The sequence below is a fragment of the Clytia hemisphaerica genome, unplaced genomic scaffold (genome assembly GCF_902728285.1).
Source record: "Clytia hemisphaerica strain Z4C2 unplaced genomic scaffold, Clytia hemisphaerica genome assembly, whole genome shotgun sequence".
In the NCBI taxonomy this organism is placed as follows: domain Eukaryota; kingdom Metazoa; phylum Cnidaria; class Hydrozoa; order Leptothecata; family Clytiidae; genus Clytia; species Clytia hemisphaerica.
In genome coordinates, this window is record NW_027103710.1 from 358,372 (window position 1) to 382,840 (window position 24,469).

Below are 24,469 nucleotides of genomic sequence, written 5' to 3' on the forward strand. Positions count from 1 at the left end.
CCTAATTTGTTTGAATAAACAATACCACTGTGTACTGTGCACATAAAGACTTCTCTGATCAGCTGTCTTCTCTCAACTCAAAGCTTGAAGATGAAACATTTGTTTATGTTTTTGTTTTACAAAGATTTTGAAAAAAAAATTTGAACATTCGAATATCAAACAAACGTTCAAAAATCAAATCCAAACGTTCGATTGACACGTTCGAATTTGTCAAAGACCTATATACACGATAGAAATTGTTTTTCGTCTACCGTAATTTCAAAGAAAGCGTCAGAATGTTCTGAAACGTTCTGGATCGTTAGTGGAGCGTTCTTAAATTATTGACCCATTAAGAACAGAATTAATGTTTACAAATTAGGAACGGAAGGAACGTTTTTGCAAAAAAGATAGAACGTTCTTATAAAATTTTGAACGTTCAGGAACGTGCAAGGACGCCAAAGAACGATAAAGGACAATAAGAAAAGCGTTCAGAACCTTCTGAAAGATATTGTATTTAAAATCGCTTGTGATGACACATTACAATTATCCGAAAAACCGCAAAAAAACTTTTGACTTTGACTGGTTCCGCCATTATGAAATTTTGATTTTTTGTAGAATTTTCTATGACACTAAATATCTGCATATTTGTGAGTAATTACAAAAAACAGAAGTGAAAAAGCTTATTTCTGCAAAGTTTTATGTTCTTTTGAAAATATAGCTATAGGTAGGTCCATTCAGCGCGCTACTTGTTTCTTTTCATAGGATAAAAAGTGAGGGGATGAACCCAAAAGACAACAATTTTGTCTCAGGGACAAGAATGAGAGAAATTGTCCCAGCCTAGAAAATTTTATCTTGTGTTGCCATCAATTTCTTTGGAGAGATTCATACAATTCTTCGGTTTAAGATTACTTATTCCTAGGAAAATTTAAAAAGATTTGCACTATTCCAGTGTCTTACATTGTCTGCAGGCTGCGTGATGCCAAAAGTTACTTTACAAAAACTTAGGAAGTGCCTTAATAATCGTATTTATTTTTGCTTGTTACAAATTTTCGTGAATCGCAAATTTTTTTCGAGGAAACTTGTTTTGCATGTATTAAATTTTGCAATTTCCAGTTTCTGGAAATTTTTGCGTCAATTTAATTTCACGATTCACTAAATTACGTATTTTCAAAAAGTGGGAATAAAGCAAGACAATGACTGATTTTGCTTGAAACACATGGTATTGGGTGTACACATAATAACTAAATAGTATCAAACATTTTTTGCATTTATTTAATTTCGCGACTTTGTACTTTTGAAAAATTTAAACAGTATTAAAATGAAGAAACCGCAAAAATTTGTAACATGAAGAGTTGACTTTTTTCAACCATCCAATCTGTCCTTTCTGTTCGTTCTCTCCAGACCATTCCAACTGTTCCAAAAAACACGAAAAAAGTCTACTTGGATTGTTTTTCTCTGGTCTCACATACCCAAATTTTCCGTAAGGCTCCTTATGGCAAGTGTGTCCACAGATTTTGCTCTCTATTTTGACTTCCCATTTTAAAAATAATGATAGATGTATTTTACAGAACCGAAAATAAGTTGGCTTATATTTCACATAATGAAATTCTTTGAGGAATTTCTTCACTATTCCGATTATGTAAAATAAATGCTATGTTATCTTCTGTGTTCTGTAAAATAAATATAAAAAACATAAACAAAAAACTGATCACTAAGAATTGTCCAAACCATTCTGGTGAAATGGAGACCAAATCTGGCACAGGAATGTTTTGGACAGATAGAATGGTTTGGATGGTTGAAAAATGTCCACCCGAAAATAAATACCATTAAGGTAGGTTGGATGGAGCATGTTGTATTGCAAAAACTTGAAAAAGCTTTTGGTCTTTCCTTAAGGTTCCCAAAATTCATGACTCTATTTTGTTCTCTTGTTGTAATAAAATCTTAAAATCTGCATACTCCTATGCTACAATATCTCTACTGGATAAGTCAAACCTATTTCACTGAAATTTCAGTGATTTTCTAATACTAGTAACTTTTTTTGCAGCGCCTATCTCCAAGGGCCATGGCCCAGTATTACGTGAAAATGAAAGTGGATCCTTCACATTGTTACAAGAAATATATAGATGCATCAAAAGGTTAGATGGATTATCTATTAAAGGATTTGTCAGTACCAGGAACATTACTTTAACCAGATTAATTTTCGCCATTTACGAATTTTTGCTATTTTGGCGATTTTTTGCGAATTTTTGCCATTTTTGCAAAATTAAATCCTGCGAAAACGTTCGGGATCGCTCATACATGAAATTAAATCGACACAAAATTTTTGAAATGGCATTTTCAGCAAAAACTATGTCTACACTGTCAATATTTAGCAAAAAAGACCATTTTGAAGACTATTCACAAAATTAAATCCACACGAAATTAAATCTTGCGAAATTTAATCCTATATTAAAGTATAATTTTTTGAAGTAGACCACCACTCCTTAGGGTTCTTTTCATATTGGAAAATCAGTGCAGTGCCAGTGGTATTTGAAGAAAGCTAAGTCCATGTTCTTTAGATTTTTATACCATATCAATTCTTCTTAAGGATGGGGAGTATTCGCTGGAAAAAATTTTGAGAAGAACGATTTCATCCTTGAGTATCGTGGTCAATTGAGAAGCAAAACAGATATGGACCTACTGCAAAAACAAAACTCAATCAAAGACACCTACCTATATGACTTTTTGTTCAATGGACCTAAGTGGTAAGGAAATTTAAAGAATGCCTTAGCAAAACACAATAAGGGAGGGGATATGTATGCAGCAGAATTTTGCTGAAAATGCCAAAACCTCAGGGTGCCCACCCCCTGCTTATTCCATCACCCAACCATATTAAGAAAGTTTTAACCAATCAGATATTCTGCTCAAAATTATCTTTCTAAGGATGTGTAAACTCTTTTTATGGAAAAATTAAGACTCAAAGTTTTCGCATTTTAGCTTGGTATGCTTAGCACATGGCTCCGACTGGGGTTCTAGTTCCCCCCGCCAAATTTAGGTCCCCCCTGAGAACAAGGTCCCCCCCAGCCTGATAAAATTTTAGGTCCCAGTATAATAGGGGAAAAACTTTTGATGAATAATTTTTTTTCAATGTGAATTTTTACCATTTAGTCAATGAAAACAGTAAATAAACAGTAAATAAACAGTAGAGTAAATTAGTAGTAACTAAACATTATACAACTTATGCACCCTTGAGTTCTTAATTGCCCTCTGAAATAGTGCCAAGAGGCTTAACTTTTTCCAGAAAGATTTTGCAAAGGACTAAGTTATGTGTAATACAATTTCAAGGCAAGCAGTAAGACTTAGCTATAACAAAAGTCAGCTAAGATATTTCTAAAAGACTGCATGAACTTTTAGCTTGGCTCTGTGACTAGAAACACAACCAAGGGGTTCCTTTTGGATTATCTTTAACAGAAAGTCAATTAAAATTTTAAGAAATTTTTGTGTTGTATAGACTTTTTACATAAGTATGTCTTCATTTTTGCATTCTAAGGATCAGATCGCACTTCGCATGAAAACATAAAGGTTTAGAGAAATTAAAAACCATCAGTAAAGAAAAATATTTAGGAAGTGTTATTTAGCCCCCAGCGTTACATAAAATTATGCAGGTCCCCCCCCCCAAGATAGAGGCCCCCCCCCCCCGCCTGTCAGGAAAAACAAACAGCTCCCACCTCTTATATGGCAAATTTTAGGTGTAGCCCCCCCCCCCCCGCCTAAGCGGGGAGGGGGGGTGCGAGCCATGTAAGCATATGCTCAATCTTTTCCCAAATTTCAGTCTCAATATGCTTATAACATGGTTTCAGCTCCCCCAGATTTTTAAAGGGGACTTATGCCCAATCGTTAGTGGGGGCTATAATTCACCAATTTGACAGGGTTACCTGTTTGTTGGAGGTTGGTACCTAGCTGATCTGATAGAGACTCTGGGGGCTGTTTCCCTGTATTTTCCAAATTGAATACTGCAGACAATTCTTCGTTCCAGTTTTCCATTTTTAACTAAGGTTCAAATCGAAGCCACCCCAAAAATCTTAAGGATTTTATGAATGACAGAAGAACAGATACTTTAATAGAACTAATTTTCGCAATCGAAAAATAAAATAGGAAAATTGCATTTTGCGGGAACTAATTTTTGCAGTTTTGGCCTTTTTTAGACAAATTTCTTTCATTTTCCTAGGGGTTTTTGAAGAATTTTCAAAGAAATCATATTTCACGAGTTCAAATTTTTGCGGTTTCGGCAAAAATCTGCGAAAAACGCGAAAATTGATTCCCACAAAAATTAGTTCCATTAAGGTATGCAAAAGTTGTCGCCATATTTGCATGAATTAATTTTTTTATTAACCAATGGCTTGGCAATAAAAGTAACCATCTTTAGTATCTGGGCAACATGAAATACGGGACTCGGGATGTTCCGGAATGTTTTTTGAAATTGTTCTGGATTTTTTTTATGTAAACAATATTTGTGTTTCTGATGTTTTTATGTCTAGATTTTTCATGTGGATTCTGTACATCAGGTATTATTGATATTTTTATGACATGAATGGTTTAGGCCCATAGATTGGTGCCGAGGAAAGGTTAAAAACTAAAGTGTCCACATACTTTGGATAGACTTCTGGTTTTGTAATTTTTGGAAATATTAAGGAAGACAGCAATAATGTGGTATCTTGCAACCTTTTTAATTTGGACTATCACCTGTTGGACAGTACACTGTGTTGACAAATACAACGTTGAACATGTGAGTTGCTAAACCTTTTAGCGTCCACTTTGATAACCCAGTAGATCAACAGTACATGTACACCCCGTTCTCTTTCTCATTCAGAGTTATAACTGGTTATAACCCCCTTGCCAGCAATACATGTACCTCTGACCCTAATCTAACTGAAAAGATAAGATAAGATAATGAATTGGAAATAAAAATTTCTTAGAATAGAAAAATAACTAATTGATGAACAGCTGGGTCATTGAAAATGGGTTGAACACTATGCTACCCACTGCCACCCATACAATTAAGCACTTTGGAAAAATTTAGATCTCCATTTCAAGGCTCAAAATAACTAAATCAAATGGGTCGGAAAAAATGTCTGAAATAGATTTTTTGAAAGAATTTTGGGCTGGACAATGTCCCATGTCTGACTGCTATTTTGAGTCCTGTACTATTTGTTTTTGGAAAAATGTAACAGGGGTTCCAAGTATGATGTACCCTAAATTTCTTTTCAGACAATGTGCAGACTAATAATAGTGACTTCAATATGCTTGACCTTGATAACTCGCAGGTCATATAAATGATGGGAAGATTTTAAGTACGCTGACTTGACGAAACTTACAGACACATAAAAACATCTGACAAGACGTAAATACTTTAAGACAATGACTGAATAAAGTGACTGAAACTTAGTTGAAGTTGAAGGTTAGTTTGCTTTTAGAGTTGTATATTAACTTCTTTTTACCAAGGTTTAAGATGATCAAGCTTTCTCCTCTTTTTGCAACTTTTTTACTTAGACGTCGCCTTTTTACTTCTTGTTTCAGAAGAGATTCGGACTTAGGCATTTGATGAATAAGATTTCAGTTAGGCGATATGGCTAAAAAAATTTCCACGTTAACTTTCATTTAAACTTAACAATTAAATTATTATTCAATTACTATTTCTAACAACTAATGCTGTTTTCAAAAAACTAGAAAATCTTAAATCTAAACCTCTTTAATCTTGTTTCAGTCTTGATGCATCTGTTGATGATGGCACTCTTGGAAGACTTGTGAATGATTCCAAAGAATCTCCTAACGCAAAAATGAAAGTATTTGAAATTAAAAAGGAACCTCCTCATCTTTGCCTGTGGGCAACAAAACCGATCAAAGAAAATGAGGAAATTTCCTATTTTTACGGGAAATATGATCAACCTTGGTACCAAAGCCCGGTATGCTACTTATCTCCAGATAAAGTTAATAAAAAGGAACCAACAATGAAAGGAACCAACAATCAAAGCAATTGAACCAATTCGAATGCCAAAAACTGCAATCAAACTAATCAAATATTGCGCAGAATAAGGTGTTAAATTGGGTTCAATTTCGTTCAATTGATTGTTGGATCCGTTCCATTCACATCTGACTTTCAATTAATGTTGTAATTTTTCAATTGTTTATTACATGCTTTATGTCATAGTTTAGAGAAAATATTTTCATTTCAGCCTTGGAACCTGTTTGAGACAGCCAGAAAATACCTCTGCACAAAATTTGCCACTCTTCCCTCCCGCCTCTGTCGACACTTGTCTGCAAACCCTCTCTCCATATCCATGCAGACAATTTTTTTCCATTCGTGAAATGAACTTGTACTTTGCTTGACTTTATCATTGTTTGCACTCTGGGGAGTATAGCAGAAAGTGGACACAAGCGGACAAGGCGGTTGAGATATTTTCTACTCTCATAATCTTGCCTTATAAATTTGGTTTGTCCAGATTTACTATAGTGTTTTAAATTAGAAGCGCTCTTTTGCCTCAAGCTCTTCACTAACATTGACCTTATTTAATATAGAGTGCAAACAACGTCCATTATGGATGGTCCCTTCCTCTCTCTCTGTAAAATACAAGCAAGGTCAGTCAGAGTTTTTAATCCATTTTTGACCTTTAAACCAAAGTATTTTTGTATGTTTGAATGCCAGGATGATACTGATGGTCAAACACAGGATATAACTCATGATGGTAGAACACAGGATGAAAGTCATGATGACACAGACCGCACTGGTAAAACAGAGTATGTCCAAGCAAAGGTTTCTGAAACAGAATCTCCAGATTTAAAGCCTCTAGAAACAAGACATTCATCTGATAACCAGGTACATCAATCAAAGTATAAGCATCAATCGTTTTTCTCCATCTTTTAGACCCTCTCCCTTCCTGTCAGCCAATCGCTAGAATTGCTTGGATCTTGCTAACATAGGAAATAATTTTTAGAAAGTTAAGATTTTGACCTAACAACTTTTCGTCACCTTGCATGCATTTCAACATACATTAGATAATTATGTTATCTTTGAACACAGGATGCTACTCATGATGGTCAATCACAGGATAACACTCATCATGGTCGACCACAGAATAAAATTCATGATGAAACAGACTGTGCAGCACTGGTGAAACTAAGGATGTCCAAGCAAAGATTGCTGAAACAGAATCCATCCCCAGAACCTAAAGGAGCAGCAAAACAACGCCATCCAACATCTACAGGATTTCAAGCTTATTATTATATTTCAGATATCTCTTCACATGAAAATCCTCCAGAAACAAGACATTCATCTGATAACCAGGTACATCAATTGTTTTACTCTGTTTTTAGTCCCTATCCCTTCCCGTCAACCAAACGTTAAATTCCTTGGATGCTGCCAACATAGGAAATGAATTTTTAGATAGTGTTAATGATTTTTACCTACTCTCAGGTGTCTAATAAACGTGGGGGTAGAAACAAACGTGGGGGTTAGAATTTTTTCAAAATTTCAATATACGTGGGGGTCTTGATTTACGTGGGGTTTTGGAAATTGTACTTCTGAAAACTCCGAAATGGGTAAATACAGGGTAAAATCAGGCTATTTGGAGCAAAGTAAGGGACTTTCCTTTTGGCAGTTGAAAATATTTTTAAAGATTAATAAACGTGGGGGTCCTAAAAAGGACCGTTGGTTTTTGGAAAATTTTCGAAAATTTAACAAGCGGGGTGGGGGCACATTTATTAGGCACCTGAGAGTAACAACTTTTCATCACCTTGCATGCATTTCACCATAGCATCACAAATAAGGTTAACATTATGTTATCTTTGAAAACAGGATGCTACTCATTATGGTCAAACACAGGATGCTACTCATGATGGTCAAACACAAGACAACACTCATGATGGTCGACCGCAGAATAAAAGTCATGATAAAACAGACAGCACTGGTAAAACACACAATGTTCAAGCAAAGGTTGCTGAAACAAAATCTCCAGATTTGATTTCAGAGCCTAAGGAGGAAACAGCCAAACAACACCATCCAACATCTACAGAATTTCAAGCTGATATCTCTTCAGATAAAAAGCCTCTAGAAACAAGACATTCATCTGATAACCAGGTACATCAATTGTTTTACTTTGTTTTTACGCCCTTTCCCTTCCCATCAACCAAGCGTTAAAATTGCTTGGATGCTGCCAACATAGGAAATGAATTTTTAGATAGTGTTAATGATTTTTACCTAACAAATTTTCATCACCTTGTATGCATTCCACCATAGCTAAATAGAGGCTTTAATGGTCGAATTGTTCAAATTGTGAACAGTCGGTCAAACTTTTTATTAATGTCTCCCATCATTAGTAGATTCCATTTAGAAGTGGTGCCAAAAATTTTGCGCCCCTAGTGACGCCCTAGCAACAGATTTTGCAATTTCTAAGCTAAAGTTCTAACCTACCAAAAAAGTCAAAAATTCAAAGTCGTCAAACCCCAAAACCATTTATACCATTCGAAGGCTCTCGAAAATCAATATAGAAGACTTTTAAGCGGATATTGTTGGATTTTTAACGTAACTTGAGAAATCATTTTAACGTCAACTTTGATTTTAAGACCTTCAGACTGAAGGGGTACTCCTTTTACCCTTTACTCAGACGGGTCTACTGTCTCGTGAGAATTATCGGAATTAGATAATCCGTTTTTATTTAATCGGAATAGATAATCGGATTAGATAAACAAAAAAATGTCTTGATGGTTGTCGGCTGAATAGAGAATTTAAGGCTCCTAGTCTAGAGCAAAAATAGCCAGTAATTCGCCGACAACAAGAAAGATAGCTGGCAAACTGCCGGCAACTAAAAATATCCAACAAACTGCCGACAACAAAGAAAAATAACCGGCAATCTACCGGCAACAAAGAAAAACAATTTCATGATTTTGCCGGCAATTTTTCCACCTTATATCAACCAACAGCCTGCTGGCTACTGGGATTACAGTGCCGGCTACACCAAAGAAATAGCCGGCTGATTGCCGGAAAAACAAGACCAGCTGATTTCCGGCAAGAATTTTGTCTTTAGAATATTTGTGTGGTCACATTTGTGCACAGTTTGACCGACTGTTCACAATTCGAACAATTTGACCATTAAAGCCTCTACTATAGTATCATAAATTAGGCTAACATTATGTTATCTTTGAACACAGGATGCTACTCATGGTCAAACACAGGATGCCACTCATGATGGTCGACCACAGAATAAAATTCATGATAATACAGACAGTGCAGCACTGGTGAAACTAAGGATGTCCAAGCAAAAGTTGCTGAAACAGAATCCATTCCCAGAACCTAAAGAAGCAGCAAAACAACGCCATCCAACATCTATAGGATTTCAAGCTGATATCTCTTCAGATGAAAAGCCTCCAGAAACAAGACATTCATCTGATAACCAGGTACATCAATTGTTTTACTTTGTTTTTAGGCCCTATCCCTTCCCGTCAATCAAACATTAAAATTCCTTGGATGCTGCCAACATAGGAAACAAATTTTTAGGTAGTGTTAATGATTTTTACCTAACAACTTTTCATCACCTTGCATGCATTTCACCATAGCATCACAAATAAGGTTAACGTTATGTTATCTTTGAACACAGGATGCTACTCATGATGGTCAAACACAAGACAACACTCATGATGGTCGACCGCAAAATAAAAGTCATGATAATACAGACAGCACTGGTGAAACACACTATGTCCAAGCAAAGGTTGCTGAAACAAAATCTCCAGATTTGATTTCAGAACCTAAAGAGGAAAGAGCCAAACAACACCATCCAATATATACAGAATTTCAAGCTGATATCTCTTCACATGAAAATCCTCCAGAAACAAGACATTCATCTGATAACCAGGTACATCAATTGTTTTACTCTGTTTTTAGTCCCTATCCCTTCCCGTCAACCAAACGTTAAATTCCTTGGATGCTGCCAACATAGGAAACAAATTTTTAGGTAGTGTTAATGATTTTTACCTAACAACTTTTTGTCACCTTGCATGCATTTCACCATAGCATCACAAATAAGGTAAACATTATGTTATCTTTGAACACAGGATACTACTCATGATGGTCAAACACAGGATGCTACTCATGATGGTCAAACACAAGACAACACTCATGATGGTCGACCGCAAAATAAAAGTCATGATAATACAGACAGCACTGGTGAAACACACTATGTCCAAGCAAAGGTTGCTGAAACAAAATCTCCAGATTTGATTTCAGAACCTAAAGAGGACACAGCCAAACAACACCATCCAATATCTACAGAATTTCAAGCTGATGTCTCTTCAGATCAAAAGTCTCTGGAAACAAGAAGTTCATCTGATAACCAGGTACATCAATCAAACTATAAGAATCAATTGTTTTTCTGCACCTTTAGGCCCTAATCCTTCCCGTCAATCAGGTTAACATTATGTTATATTTGAACACAGGATGCCACCCATGATGGTCAAACACAGGATCGAAATCATGATGATACAGACAGCACTGGTGAAACACACTATGTCCAAGTAAAGGTTGCTGAAATAGAATCTCCAGATTTGATTTCAGAACCTAACAAGGAAACAGCCAAACAATACCATCCAATTTCTACAGAATTTCAAGCTAATGTCTCTTCATATCAAAAGCCTCTAGAAACAAGAAATTCATCTGATAACCAGGTACATCAATCAAAGTACAACCATTGATCGTTTTTCTCCATCTTTAGGCCCTGACCCTTCCAGTTAACCAAGTGCTAAAATTGCTTGGATGCTGCTAACATAGGAAATAAATTTTGAGGTAGTTTTATTGATTTAGACCTAACAACTTTTCATCACCTTGTTTGTATGCATTTCACTATAAATTAGGTTATGATTATGTTATCTTTGAACACAGGATGCCACTCATGATGGTCAAACACAGGACACCCTAACCCTTCCTGCCAACCAAGCGTTAAAATTGCTTGGATGTTGAATTTCCACCTGGTTTAAATTATTTTAAAAGTGGACAACATATACTGAAAATTTGAAGTGAATCAAGCAAGCAATAAAAAGTTACATCCTCACTAATTTTCTAGGAAAACAGAAAGGCCCAGAAAAGAAATCGAAAATGGTCCATATCTTGAAATATGAAAATTTTCAGACCATGTTGCTGAACATTTTCTTAATAAGCGTGAAATTTCTAAAGGTTATGTATAATCAAGGACCTCCAGGATTTCGGAAGATATCCTTATGCCAAATAAAATTTTATTATTTCTAAGAAAATAACTTTTTTTTGCTTTTAGGATTCCCATCAATCTTCAAGTTATGACATCGATTTTGTCACTCAGGTAAATCTTGCAAAGCTAATTTTACCGTAAAGTAAATTACTGTGGCAGGAAGAAAATTGGTTAACCCCTTTGAAAACTTTTTCGATCATCTGCTAAATTAAGTTTATGCCAAAATTAGTTCCTTTTTTGTCCTCTTTGGAGCTCTTCTCATTCTCAACTTCAGTTGAGCTAGAATCTGAGAAAGTCAGTCTGTCTGTCTCGCCACAAAAAAACTTTGGGGTAGCCTCTGGAGACTTAAATTGTTGGATTTGGCTGAAATTTAGCTCACTTATTCCTTGAGTGAATGAATACCTAGCTAATGACTGATTTGACCACCATAAAAAGTGCTAAAACCATGACTTTTCAAGGCTTATTTCTTTGGAAACTGTTTTTAAAAACTAAAACTAAAATTATTTTTTCACAATTGTTATATGCATAATTGCCTATTTGTACCTATATTGGTTTTCAGACCTTCAAATTTAATTACTTGATTGTTTGCAGCAGAGGAGAGATGGCCAAGTGGTCTCTGGCGGCAGTATCCCACGGGTTCTGAGTTCGAATCCCCTGATGGGAAGATTTTAAGTACGAATCCTTCCCAAGTTCCGTTCTGTTCATAGATAGCCGAGCCGCCAGACCGTGGACCCCATGAAAACAATTGAAAGACTGTCCTAGACAGTCCTAGATTACCTTAAGGGAACTTATTTTGGCGAATCTTCTTTTTTCTGCCTTATTTTTATCATTTTTGTCGAAATAAGGGGATTTGGGAAAAATTCCAAATAATTTAATTTTGGTGAGAACTTTATTTTGGCGAGCGAACGAAATATTTAATTTCGGCGGGAACTAATTTTGGCAAATTTTTCTCAATTCGACAAATTCGCCAAAATAAGTTCCCTTAAGGTACACGCTGGACTATCCACGTAAAATATCGCAATTTTCTGACATTTTGAATACTTTGAATTGAATTAAAGTTTTAAAGAGGTTTTGAAATTAAAGTAAAACATTTCCTTACAATCAGTGACATAATATTTGGCACGAAAGGGGAATTCCCTACAAAATTTTAAAACCACAAATGATTCGAGAGTTCTTTAAGGGTTGGAAAGTAGAGTTTTAACTCTGAGTTTTAACATTAGACTTAATACTTAGGATCTACGGATCTAAAAGCTCAAAAATGGTCCAATAAGGCTGAGAATATAGCTTGGAAAGCCCGAAATTGGCATTCTTGCCCGAGCTTTAATTTTCCAAAAACGATAAAATACTCGAAATTGCCAATATATTATGCCACTTATTGTAGGTACTCTTGGAGCAAGAAATTCAACATGGGAGTTTTTCAGGGGTATCGTGGTATATTGATAAGCATTGATAAAATTGCAAGTATTTTTACATTTGTTTAATGAATAATTAAAATTCTGTGTTGATACAAATTGTGATAGTTACCATCAACTCATTGTCATTATAATATTTTTAGAGGAGCATTTTGAATGATTCTGGGTTGCTGGCTGATGTAGACCTAACAATCATTGACACTGATGACGATGACATAAGTGATGAAATTAACGAGTTGCTTTCGGGTGTCTCGGATATATTTGATATTGGACAAATTTCAATGGAAATTGAAAATGGCTTAAATTGTGTGGAGAATGGCAAAACGAAAATTGACAAAGATGGAGAAACAACGATTGACAAAGATGGAGAAACAACGATTGACAAAGATGGAGAAACAACGATTGACAAAGATGGAGAAACAACGATTGACAAAGATGGGAAAACAACAATTGATAAAGATGGAGAAACGACAATTGACAAAGATGGAGAAACAACAATTGAAAAAGATGGAGAGACAACGATTGACAAAGATGGAGAGACAACGATTGACAAAGATGGAGAAACAACAAATGACAAAGATGGAGAAACAACAAATGACAAAGATGAAGAAACAACAATTGAAAAAGATGGAGAGACAACAAATGACAAAGATGGAGAAACAACAAATGACAAAGATGGAGAAACAGCAATTGATAAAGATGGAGAAACCGAAGTTGGCACAGGTGAAGAGGAACCCCCACATAATACCAAGGTATTTTGATTTAGCTCTTGTGCTATGATACCTCAAAATTTAAGTCAAAGCATCCTCTTTATGATGAACAAAAAATTAAATAACAAATCAATTTTATTTGGTCCTGGTAACTAATCAAAGACTGAAAGTTTTTTTCTGAGACAGCCGGTACGATACAATAGAATAGAATAGTAGAGTAGAGTTGAATCTCCATCTATTTTTATTCATTCAATTTTTATTCATTTTTATTCAAACATTAAAAACTGAAAATAATGAAAATTGATTTGTTATTATGCAAAATAACATGGCTGGTAGTAATTCAATTTTGCTGTGTTCATATTAATATTTTCTTCTAGGGTTAGGTTCCTCAACATGGGTGTGTGATGATATAAATTGTTTGGGGTTTACAAGAAAAACAAATTATGCCTATTAAGATTAACTCTTATCTTAAATAAAATTTTCAATTCTCAACTTAAGTTGAGCTAGATTCTGAGAATGTCTGTGAGTGTATCGGTCGGTGTGTCTGTCTGTCACAAAAACTTTAGGGCAGCCTGGAAACTTCAAAATGGTCGGATTTGGCTGGAATTGGACACTTGTTCCTTGGGTGAATATCTGGGAGTGTTTTTTTTAATTTTTTGAAAATTTTGATTTTATCGGCCTGGGGAGTTTTTACACCTAGTGTAGGTGGAATTGTTTTTCGTTTGCTGAAAAGGGGTAGAGCTAAATTTTTGATTGATAATGATAATAGAAGGTCTAAACAAGAGAAAAAAGTATGGTGCCATTTTTTTCCAGGCAAAGCTCTAAACCCTGCAAAATCCCAGAAAATTGATGAAAAATCAAAAAAATTAAAATATGTAACCACTTATACCATCAGAAAGCTCTCGAAAAACGATATCTTATGGTGTGTCCGTTTTTGCCATAAGTTTGGCGCAGAAAATTGAGGACCTTAGACATGACAAATTTTACACCAAAAGATGCGTATGATGATGTAGAAATCGAAAATGGGTGTTAATAAAATTAATTTTTCACTCATCGCAAAATTTCGCAAAAGTTCTTGCTATGACGTCATAATTGATGACGTCATAAAATTTAAAATTTGAATAACTCCTAAACTAGTTATCAAAATGGTCCTCTATATCGTTTTTCGAGAGCTTTCTGATGATATAAGGGGTTACATATTTTAAATTTTTTGATTTTCCGTCAATTTTTTGGCGCTTTGCAGGGCTTAGAGCTTTGCCTGGGAAAAGTGACGTCATGCTATATCTCGGGACCCAGATGCAGAAAAAATTGCACCATACTTTTTCTTTTGTTTAGACCTGTTACTCTTAGGTGCCAAATAAACGGGGGGGGGGGGGTTGGAAAAAAATTTCAAATTAAATAAACGGGGGGGGACCTAATTACCGGGGGGGTTGGAAAATGGACCTTAAAAAAACCCTAAAAAGGGTCAAAATAGACTAGATTGAGGCTTTTTAGAGTAAAACAAGGCACTTTCCTTTTGGTAGCTGGGAATTTTTTCAAAAATTAATAAACGGGGGGTCCTAATAAGGTCCGGGGGATTGGAAAAAAATCGAAAAATTAACAAGCGGGGGGGGGCCGTTTATTTGGCACCTAAGAGTATCATTATCAATCAAAAATTTACCTCTACCCCTTTTCTGCAAACGAAGCTAAAAACTCTTACAATTCCACCTACACTAACCTAAAACAAAGAATATTTTAGCCATAATTTTATTTTTGATTTGTTTTTATTGAATTCCCCTTGTTAGATTCACTTGGCTTTTCTTTGAACAACTCTACCTAAAATTAAAACAACCCTTGGAAAAAAAATAAAAGGAAAAAAAAAGGATTCTGGGGTCAAAGTGAGCAGTTTGACGAATAAACTCATTTTAGATATCTCTTCTTTCAGATCTGTCAAGGAACCTCTGTGCTGAACTTCAGCCACATGCTTCTTTTTAATGCTAAGGCATTTTTCACCAGGTTTTTGAGAGCGATCATAAAACTTGACTTAAAACATGACCACCTTTTAAGTCATTTTCTTTTGTCCCTAGGTGAACATCACATATTGTAAATTTTTTCCTAATTTTTTCTTTTACAGAAATCGAAGAAAAAGCCATCCAGACCTTGTCCTTTTTGTGACCCATCAAAAGAAATTCATTTCAATTCTGCTCTTTCCCGTCACATAAGAACCAAACACAAGAACCTCCCTCTTGTGAAACTGGCATTATCAAAACCGAAGAAGGAAAAAGATGCTATGTTTCAGGACTTTAAACGCAGAGGCATTGAAATGTACAATGCAAAGGAGATATCAAAAAACAGTCCATCGCTAGTTTTCGAAAGAAAACAAGGAGAAGGTGACGTTGACATAACAAAATACACTAAGTGTTCAAATTGCAAAATATTTGTCAAAAAGACTTACTGGCCACGACATAAAGGATCATGCTCTGATAGTGTCCCACCTATGGCTGTACCAATATCCGCTGAACCTGCTATTGTATGCTCTGATTTATTCAAGCAAAACATACTGAACAAGTTTCGCAGTGATCAAATTGGCAATTTATGCAGAAATGACGAACCCATACTTCAATTTGGTATTAACGCATTCGACAAAATCAAAAGAAGAATTGACAAACAGGTGGAAGTAAGAAATTCAGTGCGCAATGAAATGCGAAGATTGGCAGGGTTATACATTGAATTCAAAAATCAAGATGTTGTTTTATCAAAATATGATAACTCAGCAGATATGATTAGAAGGGAGAACTTTCATGTGCTAAAGAAAGCAATAGAAACCTTCACTGTCAAAGGTGATGACTTGAAGGCAGGAAAGAAAGCATCTCTTTTTTATAATATAAAGAACCTGGCTAAAACCCTCAAAGTCAACTTGCTGATTGCTGTGAAAGATGAGGAAGCTAGAGCTGTTGACGACTTTTTATCCATCTTGGAATCATCAAAAGACAATGTCTTTGGTGAAGCAACTCAAAAGATTCATAAAAATCGACAGATTAAGTTGAGAAAACCTGTCGAAATGCCACTTGAAGAAGATATCAAAATGCTGCGTGATCATTTTCTCGAACGCATCGAATCATTTACCAACGATTATCAACTACTAGACTCTTCTGGGTACATTGAACTACGTGATAACGTTTGTGCTAGACTTACCTTATTCAATGCAAGACGCGGAGGTGAACCTGCTCGCATGCTACTAGAAAATCTTGAGGAAGCGAATAGTGGGGCCTGGTTAGACCCAAGAAGAGTGAATTCGATTGAAGACCCTTTTGACATATCCCTCTTTAACTCGCTTAAAATTACTTATCAAATGGGGAAAGGAAATTTTAAGCTCGTACCGGTGCTGATTCCCAAAGATTTGGATAAAGCTTTGGACAAGCTAAAGAATCCCGAAATTAGAAAAGATGTAGGCGTTCTACCCTCCAATTGTTATGTTTTTCCAGCGACACAGGGATCAGACGCCCATGTTGGGGGGTGGCAGTCCATAAAAACAATATGCAAGAAGCTTGAACTACAAAATGAGAAAACCATAACGGCAACCAAACAGCGCCACAGGATGTCAACAATTTTTGCATCATTGGATTTGCCAGAAATGGAGAGAGAAAGATTTTTTGACCACATGGGGCATAGTGAGGAGATAAACAGAAATGTATATCAAGCTCCCCCAGCCATGGCTGAAATTTTGACCGTAGGAAAGCATTTAAGAAACATTGACGGAGGTAACTTTTTGTGGCATATTGCCCTTTATAATTAGCCCTTAGCCAGATTAGAAATTTACCTTAAAAATCCTCATTTTGTTTCTTGGTATCATTAGAAGCGCGATGTTTGGGAAAAATCCACAAAATGCGGGGTTAATAAAGTTCTATTGGAATGGTTTTTGTTATTTTCCCTAGGAAAGTGGCACTTTAGGCAATTCTGGGTGAAAATTTCATAATTATAATCGTCATGATCAGAAATATTGGGGTTAAAAAATCTGAAAAAGTGCAATTTGACCCTCACTTTTCAATTAGGCACAAAAGAGGACTGAGGGCTACTATGTTTTCGTGTGAACAGACTTGCTAGAAGCACAAGCTAATTTTTTTTTAAATGATCAATTAGGTCCTAAAGATCACTAAAAGTCATGAATTCTTTACTGGTCCCCATATTACACATTTTTTTTATAAGCAACCCCAACTTTCGGCTCAGGGCTGGAGCTGCTAAGGATTTTCAGGATTTCAGCCCAAAAGTTGCTTATGGATTTTGAACCAAAAACACTTGGCAACTTTCAAAATTTGGGCTTTTTACCTCATTTTATGCCTAAATACCTTAAATTTGGTATTAGAAATACCTCCAGTACGCATTTTGATGCCAAATAATGCAGAAAATGTCATGATCAGTTTTGGGCATGCCCAAAAAATTGAAATCGAAAGTGCTCCATATCTTGAGATAGAAAAAATTTCAGACCATGTTTCTGACCTTTTTCTTGATCAGCGTGAAATTTCTGGTCAATTGATGTGTAACATGCCTAGGTTTTGCGCAAAAAAACCTAGAACTCGAAAAAAAGGGTAAGACCCCAAAATCCGCCATTATGGATTTCCGACCATGATCCAAATAACGTAAGTAAGTTTATTGGACCCATATAACCCATGTATTTTCATTTCCAGAAAAAAACCCAGTGGAACGGCAATATCCTACGGGGAAAAAGGGAGCCCCTAGAGTATAGCTGCCAGCATGTCTCTTACCCCTTTCAAAGAGCTGATTCCAATGCCAGGTTTAAATTGCTGGCGAAACGTTTTTTTCTACTCGTTGCGCTTTTTTTGCCTAAAAAGTGCCAAAAACCTTCATTTTCCTAGGGAAAATAACAAAAATAATTCCAATAGCACTTTATAATGACCTCCCCTTATTTTGTGGATTCTTCCTCTGAACACCCACCCCCACCCCTAATTAGACCCCCCAGCAATTAGCCACAAACGAGTACATGAAGTTTAGCAGAATTTGAGTACACTTGATTGCTGTTAGTCCTTTTGTCTATTCGATCTTTCTTGTTGACTCATTCAACGTTTTGCTTGTATTATTAGGTGCAAATGGAGTTCCCGTAGTAAATGTAGCCAATTCAGGTGAGTTATGTTTCTTTAACCCGTACTTACTGATCCTCTCTGAAAGGTACCTTTTTGTCTTAAATATCCCAGCCCCCCCCCCAGCCACAATATTTAGCTTCAGAAATTATTTAATAAAAATTATTGTGCCGTGCGTTGACTTGATTTATAAACCTTTCTAAGAAAACTAAGAAATAGAGAGATACACGCTTTTTTATAAGAATAGTGTACTTTGGCTGAGGGTCAAGTATTCTAAAGAAATTGCCAAAATTAAGGGTGAAATATTCTTAACGTATTCTTACATTTTCAGACTTGATCCTGCTTGACCTTCATACAACACCATAAGAAATGACCTTTTTGAGAGTTTGGCCCTTTTTTGTGCACATTGGAAGCTAAAATTATATTTCTACCATAGAATTTTAGTTTAAGTCGAACAAAAAAACTTAGTTATTTTTGTTACCAAATAGAAAACGACAATATTCTTAATAAAATCTATGAAACTCACCCTGAAGGGTATTCTTACGATTTGGCCAATTTTCACCCTAATATTCTTATAAAAAAAGCGTGTAGTCCTTCCGATGAACGGAATAGGTCCTATCCAGGACAGTATTCACTGTCTTAGGACAGGGAAATCACTGCGCTTGCCTTGAACTGCCAACCCTGTGTTCGCGACACTGCAGAGCTATTTGTGTATAGTTATGATACTCGAACGACACGGGGTGAACCGATTGTTCACGCACGGTCGAACCTAAGTATCACTACCACATCACAGCTCTTGGCATATCTCCCCACACTCTTGTATCAGAGTAGTGGTACCCAATGGACTTTTCCAAAAAAAAATTTACCCCAAATGCAGACGATATCTATTTTGGAAGGAAATCAACCCCCTGGATATACGCATCTACAGAAAGGAACCCCCTGGATATCCTCTCTGCAATTATGCTTACCCCCTGGATATCCACTATTTTACCTGTAAAAATGTTTTACCTCCTGGATATCCTCACCGTTTTAGATGCTAAAACCCCTGGATATCCGCTTCTGAACAGAAAATCGTTTACCCCCTGGATATCCAATATCCTCTACAGGGGGGGATACATACATTTTCTGGAAAAGCCCTATTCCCCTCACATGGTATGAATGGGGTTAACCCGGGTGAAGGTACATTCACATGCCAAGCGAATCTCAGCACTGCATAGGAATCGAACCCTGTCCTCCTGAACGAGAGTCAAGATTGATACCCACTACACCACTGTGCCAAAAAGAAAACTAATAAACTAATGATAAAGATGTATAATCTCTCTTGTCCTCCCAGTAAATTTCAAATCTTTTTATACAGCCCCAGGTCCATCATCCAAAAGGAAAGAAACTGGAAGAAAACGAAGAAAAACGAAAGCGATTAATATGAAGAAGAAGAAAGTGAATGTGGAATATATAGGTAAGTCATCAACACTGATTTCTTTATTCCGGCAAGTTGATGACTGGTAGAATGTCAGGAATAACAAGTAAAAACTGCAGCCTGTAAGTAACAAGATGGGAACAGCTTAAAATCCAACAACTTTTTTGGACCTGCCTTATAGTAGTCCTTTAAATTAACCCATGTCCGTCCGTCCGTCCGCATGTTACCAGCTTTTCTCGGGATCGGCTCAGTATTTTCTAATTTTTTGAACTATGATGCAAAATGGCAATACCCAAAATGTGACGGAGCCCGATTTTTTAAAAAAGATTTTGGGGGGGATTTGGGCCAAAGATTGTCTAAAATAGGGTTTTTTGGAGCAAAATTACTTCATTAGTTTTTTCTGATTTTTTGCAGAAAGATAGGATTCGAAAGATAGACTGGTTGAAGTAATTTTTCCTGGGAAAACTTTTCTTGGCCGTAAAAATCACATTTTCGTATTTGGTAAAGTCCCTTTTACCATTTAAGGGTTTCGGCCATAGTTTGGCCCAATGCGGTCGATGACCCTGACCCTCTATATGGAGGCAAATTAATATCAATCAATATTTAGAAAAAACCGATAATATCTCTTCAGTTGAGCTAGAATCTGAGAGTGTATGTGTGTGTGTGTCTGCGCCTGTCTGTGTGTCAAAACTTTGGGGCTGGCTGGACACTTCAAAAATGGTCAGATTTGACTGAAATTTTGCACGCTTGCTCCTTGGGTGAATAACTGGGGTGTTTTTTCATTTTTTCAAAATTTTCATATTTGGGGCTTGGGGACGAGTTTTAGCGTGCCAAAACGAAGCTGAAAACCTTTGGGCAGGCTGGAGTCGGATTTGGCCGAAATTTTGCACACTTGTTGTATCTGTAACTTCTTAAAATAATTGCCTTAATTGCCATAAAACAGTTCTTCCATGTTTACAAGCTGCAGTCTGCATTTCTTAATGTTGTTGCCATTTTTTCCTTGCCATTTTTCATCTGATTATTTTCATCAGGTAGGTCCATTCCGCTTGATGCGTGTTGGATTTTTTTAAAGGTCTTCAAATGTTGAAACTAATTACATTACGAGCAGCAAGGAGATTCCTTTTGATCAATTGATAGGAAATATTACTGAGGGGGTGGAAATTGGAAATTATTCAAAAACTCATTGCCGGGGGGGGGGTTGGAAATTTATTCTTTATTCAAAAACTCAATGCCGGGGTTGGAAAGTGGCTGATAAGAATTGAGGCGAAGTCTGTAAGTTGGGCGGAAAATGTTCTTTTAAAAGTTGATAAGTGGGGAAAGGAGGGTTGGAATGTTCGAATGCCCTGGATGGAAAATTTTCGAAAAATTGATTAGTGGGGGGACCAAAGTAATTTGATTATAATTGCCTGATCAGTGCAAAACAGCAGTTTTCCTTTGTGTTAACAAGCTGCAGACTGCATTGTTTTACCATCATATTGCCTGTTCCTGCTATTTTGACTTTTTTTGGGCTTTTTTATTTTAGGTGCTAAAGTAAAACTGAGGAAAAATGCCAAAACGAATTATTTTGGTGAGTTTCGGTGTTGTAGAGACAAATGTATAAGGTCAATTTGGTACATTTATTACGAGCTTTCACAGAATCTTAAACCTGGTTTGACAATTTTGAAGAGAATTTTGTCAAGTAGTTCTAAGCAATTTTAGCAAGTTTGTATAAGGGTTAAATTTTCCTTATTGCTGTATTTTTTGGTATGGCTCTTGTTCAACGATGAAAATTGAAGCATTTTATGTTTTATTTCACAGAGTCTGGAGAAGATTCTGAAGGGTTAGATGAAGACAGTTTTGATGAGTATGCTCCATCAGATACGAATGAAAGCAGCGACGAAGAAGAATTGGGACCACCTCATAAGAAAAAGATCATCGCTGCAGGTAAAAAAAGGAAAGGATAAATGACCATTTTTGAGATTTGAGTAATCTTCGTTACCCATCAAGTTGGCTAGATACCCTAAAATAGAATATTTGTGTAGTACTTGTACTAGTTATTGTTTAAGTACACGTTTTTTTTTTTAAGAAACATGAGGCTCAAAATGCCAAAAACTTAAGAAACATCGAAGAAACATGGTCAGGCTGAAAATTAGAAACATAATACTTTTTTGTCCATTTTCTTTTAATTTTTCCTTTTCAAAACATGATTAATGATTAACTAAACGCAGGTTCCAAAATATGTTTCCCAGACATTGAAAAGTGGTTTTAAGTTAAGAAACATCTAAGAAACATTTTAGGCTCAAATCGATGAATTCTTAAGAAATATTGAGCCTGCTGAGCAAAACGTGTTTCTTAAAAAAAAAAAAAGTGTAATCTTGTTAGATCTTTGATCGAGAAATAAAGAACTAACTTATAATTGATACACTGTGTTTCATGCTGGCGCAATCTTCAGGCAATGCGATGTATTGTAGGTATTGTTTCCAATTGGAAAATAATAATCCGATTGGGAACAATACCTACAATACATCGCATTGCTTGAAGATTGCGCCAGCATGAAACACAGTGTATCAATTATAAGTTACTCTTCTGTGCTTAATTGTAGGGGGGGGTCGAATAAGCAGAGGGGGGGTCGACACTCCGGAAAAAAATCATAAAATGGAAATGGGGGGTCATAATTAAGTGATATTCGAATGATTTTTGTGATTTTGCCTAGGAAAATGAAGGTTTTTGACATTTTTGGGGCAAAGTCATAAAATGGGGGGGGGTCATTATAAAGTGATTTTGGGGGTGAAAAAATCGAAAAAATGGAAAATGACCCCCTCCCCCCCCTACAATTAAGCACAGAAGAGTAGTTCTTTATTTCTCGATCTTTATCTAGCTCGAACTTTTGTTCCTGGGCACTTTCGTGACTTTCAACTTCTGTGTTAGATCTTTGTAATTGTTGGGTCTTTGTCTTCCTAATAGATGAACAATTACATCTAAACCTCGCATTTAATTTAGAATATGGTAATCACCAGGTTGGCCATAACACTAAAATTTGATTTTTTTTGCTTTTCTGCTTGGTTACTTCTTTATAGAATTTCACATCTGGATCACGCTTTGCGCTGAAAATCCCCCTAGTTTGAGTAGGGCAATTTAATACTATTACATAATTCTTTGTTTAGGGAGAAAGAATTTTAGATGGACGACTGTTCAAGAGCAAGCTTTGTCAAAAGAATTTGGTCCTTTCTTGAAAGCTACATGTGGAAAATCAAAACCTGGTAAGAAAATCAAGAAAAAACGATACTTACCTCATAAATAATTCCTCCTTCTGTATTGTTTAGTTTTTTTATAACTTTGACCTCTCCGATAAAAATGGGATGGGATTTGAGAGAATGCATGTGCAACATTTCACTGTTACTGATAGAAAATTGTGCCTATTTTACATTAAGGGAAGAAATTTTCGCGGCATTTAATTTCGCGGTTTTGGGTGTCAAACGCGAAATTAAATGCCGCAAAAAGACAAAAAATCTCATGTTTGGAATTTTTACCCCTGAAATTCGCATTTTGAGGCCAAATTAGCCAATATTTTGGAAAAAAATGCCCTCAACCGCGAAATTAAATGCCGCGAAAATTTCTTCCAAGGTACCAAAAAACTTTATGTGAATTTTTTTTAACTGCAGTCTTGCTAGGTTAGGTTTTACTGGAATCTAAAATCTGAGAATGTCTGTCTGTCTTTCTGTCAGTCTGTACCCTCAAAATTTAGGGGCGTGGACACTTGAAAATGGACTGTGACTGAAATTTTGTACATCCCTTGGGGTGTTTTTTCATATTTTCAAAATTTTGAAAAGTTGATTTTTAGCGAGACTTCAAAATGCTCCGATTTGGCTGAAATTTTTCACACTTGATCCTTGGTGTGAATCTTTGGGGGTATTTTACATTTTTTTCAAAATTTTTATTTTAAGGGCGTGGTCACGAGTTTTAGCGCCAAAACGAGGCTAAACTTTTAGTCAGGTAGAATTGCATAACTACCCAGACAAAAATGGTGTAGAGATGAAATTTTGCACAAAGGTCCAGGAACATGTTAGGAATCACCAAAAAAAAAGCCCCACCACCAGGAAGATGGGAACACCCTCAAATCCATAATGGCGGACATGGTACTTTTTTCTACAATTAATCAAGGGGGACCCTTGATAACTGATTTTTAATGGTTTTCAAATGTCAAAAATAACTAGACAGGGAGATTCCTCTCGATGAGTAGATAAAGAAAATGGGGTCACTTTTGAAATTTGGACTACGTGATCCCTAGTTATGACCTCTAAAGTCCAAAAAATGACGATTTTGATGACGTCAACATTTTTACTGAGAGCGATAAATTGGAACATCGACAAACTCACCATGTAGCCCTGGTCATGGGCTTTCAGAAAAGTATATGGTTAAATATGTTTAGATCAGCCGTTGGCGAGATATAACGATTTTAAAGTCGTTTTAAACGCTTATTTTTGAGTCAGCACTTTTTTTCGATTTTAAAATCGTTATATCTCGCCAACAGTTGGTTTAAACATACTAAACCATATATTTTTCTGAAAGCCCATGATCAGGGCTACATGACTAGTCTATCGACGTTCCAATTTATCCATCTCAGTAAAAATACTGACGTTATCAAAATCGTCATTTTTTGGACTTTAGA

The 24,469-nt window shown here is 36.0% G+C and overlaps 1 protein-coding gene across 1 annotated transcript in view; it reads left to right on the top strand.

Annotated features, from left to right (window-relative positions):
• Window positions 1-24,469, top strand: part of LOC136804223 (uncharacterized) — a 29,892-nt gene that overhangs the window by 3,991 nt on the left and 1,432 nt on the right. The window contains exons 3-20 of the mRNA XM_067060923.1: window positions 2,024-2,114; window positions 2,567-2,723; window positions 5,723-5,921; window positions 6,662-6,832; window positions 7,037-7,300; window positions 7,811-8,092; window positions 9,163-9,408; window positions 9,609-9,863; window positions 10,063-10,344; window positions 10,444-10,671; window positions 11,274-11,318; window positions 12,763-13,371; window positions 15,443-17,069; window positions 18,408-18,446; window positions 19,762-19,860; window positions 21,344-21,388; window positions 21,619-21,744; window positions 22,965-23,060. Of these exons, the coding sequence (XP_066917024.1) occupies window positions 2,024-2,114; window positions 2,567-2,723; window positions 5,723-5,921; window positions 6,662-6,832; window positions 7,037-7,300; window positions 7,811-8,092; window positions 9,163-9,408; window positions 9,609-9,863; window positions 10,063-10,344; window positions 10,444-10,671; window positions 11,274-11,318; window positions 12,763-13,371; window positions 15,443-17,069; window positions 18,408-18,446; window positions 19,762-19,860; window positions 21,344-21,388; window positions 21,619-21,744; window positions 22,965-23,060 (4,861 nt within the window). The remainder of the gene's footprint in view (window positions 1-2,023; window positions 2,115-2,566; window positions 2,724-5,722; window positions 5,922-6,661; window positions 6,833-7,036; window positions 7,301-7,810; window positions 8,093-9,162; window positions 9,409-9,608; window positions 9,864-10,062; window positions 10,345-10,443; window positions 10,672-11,273; window positions 11,319-12,762; window positions 13,372-15,442; window positions 17,070-18,407; window positions 18,447-19,761; window positions 19,861-21,343; window positions 21,389-21,618; window positions 21,745-22,964; window positions 23,061-24,469) is intronic.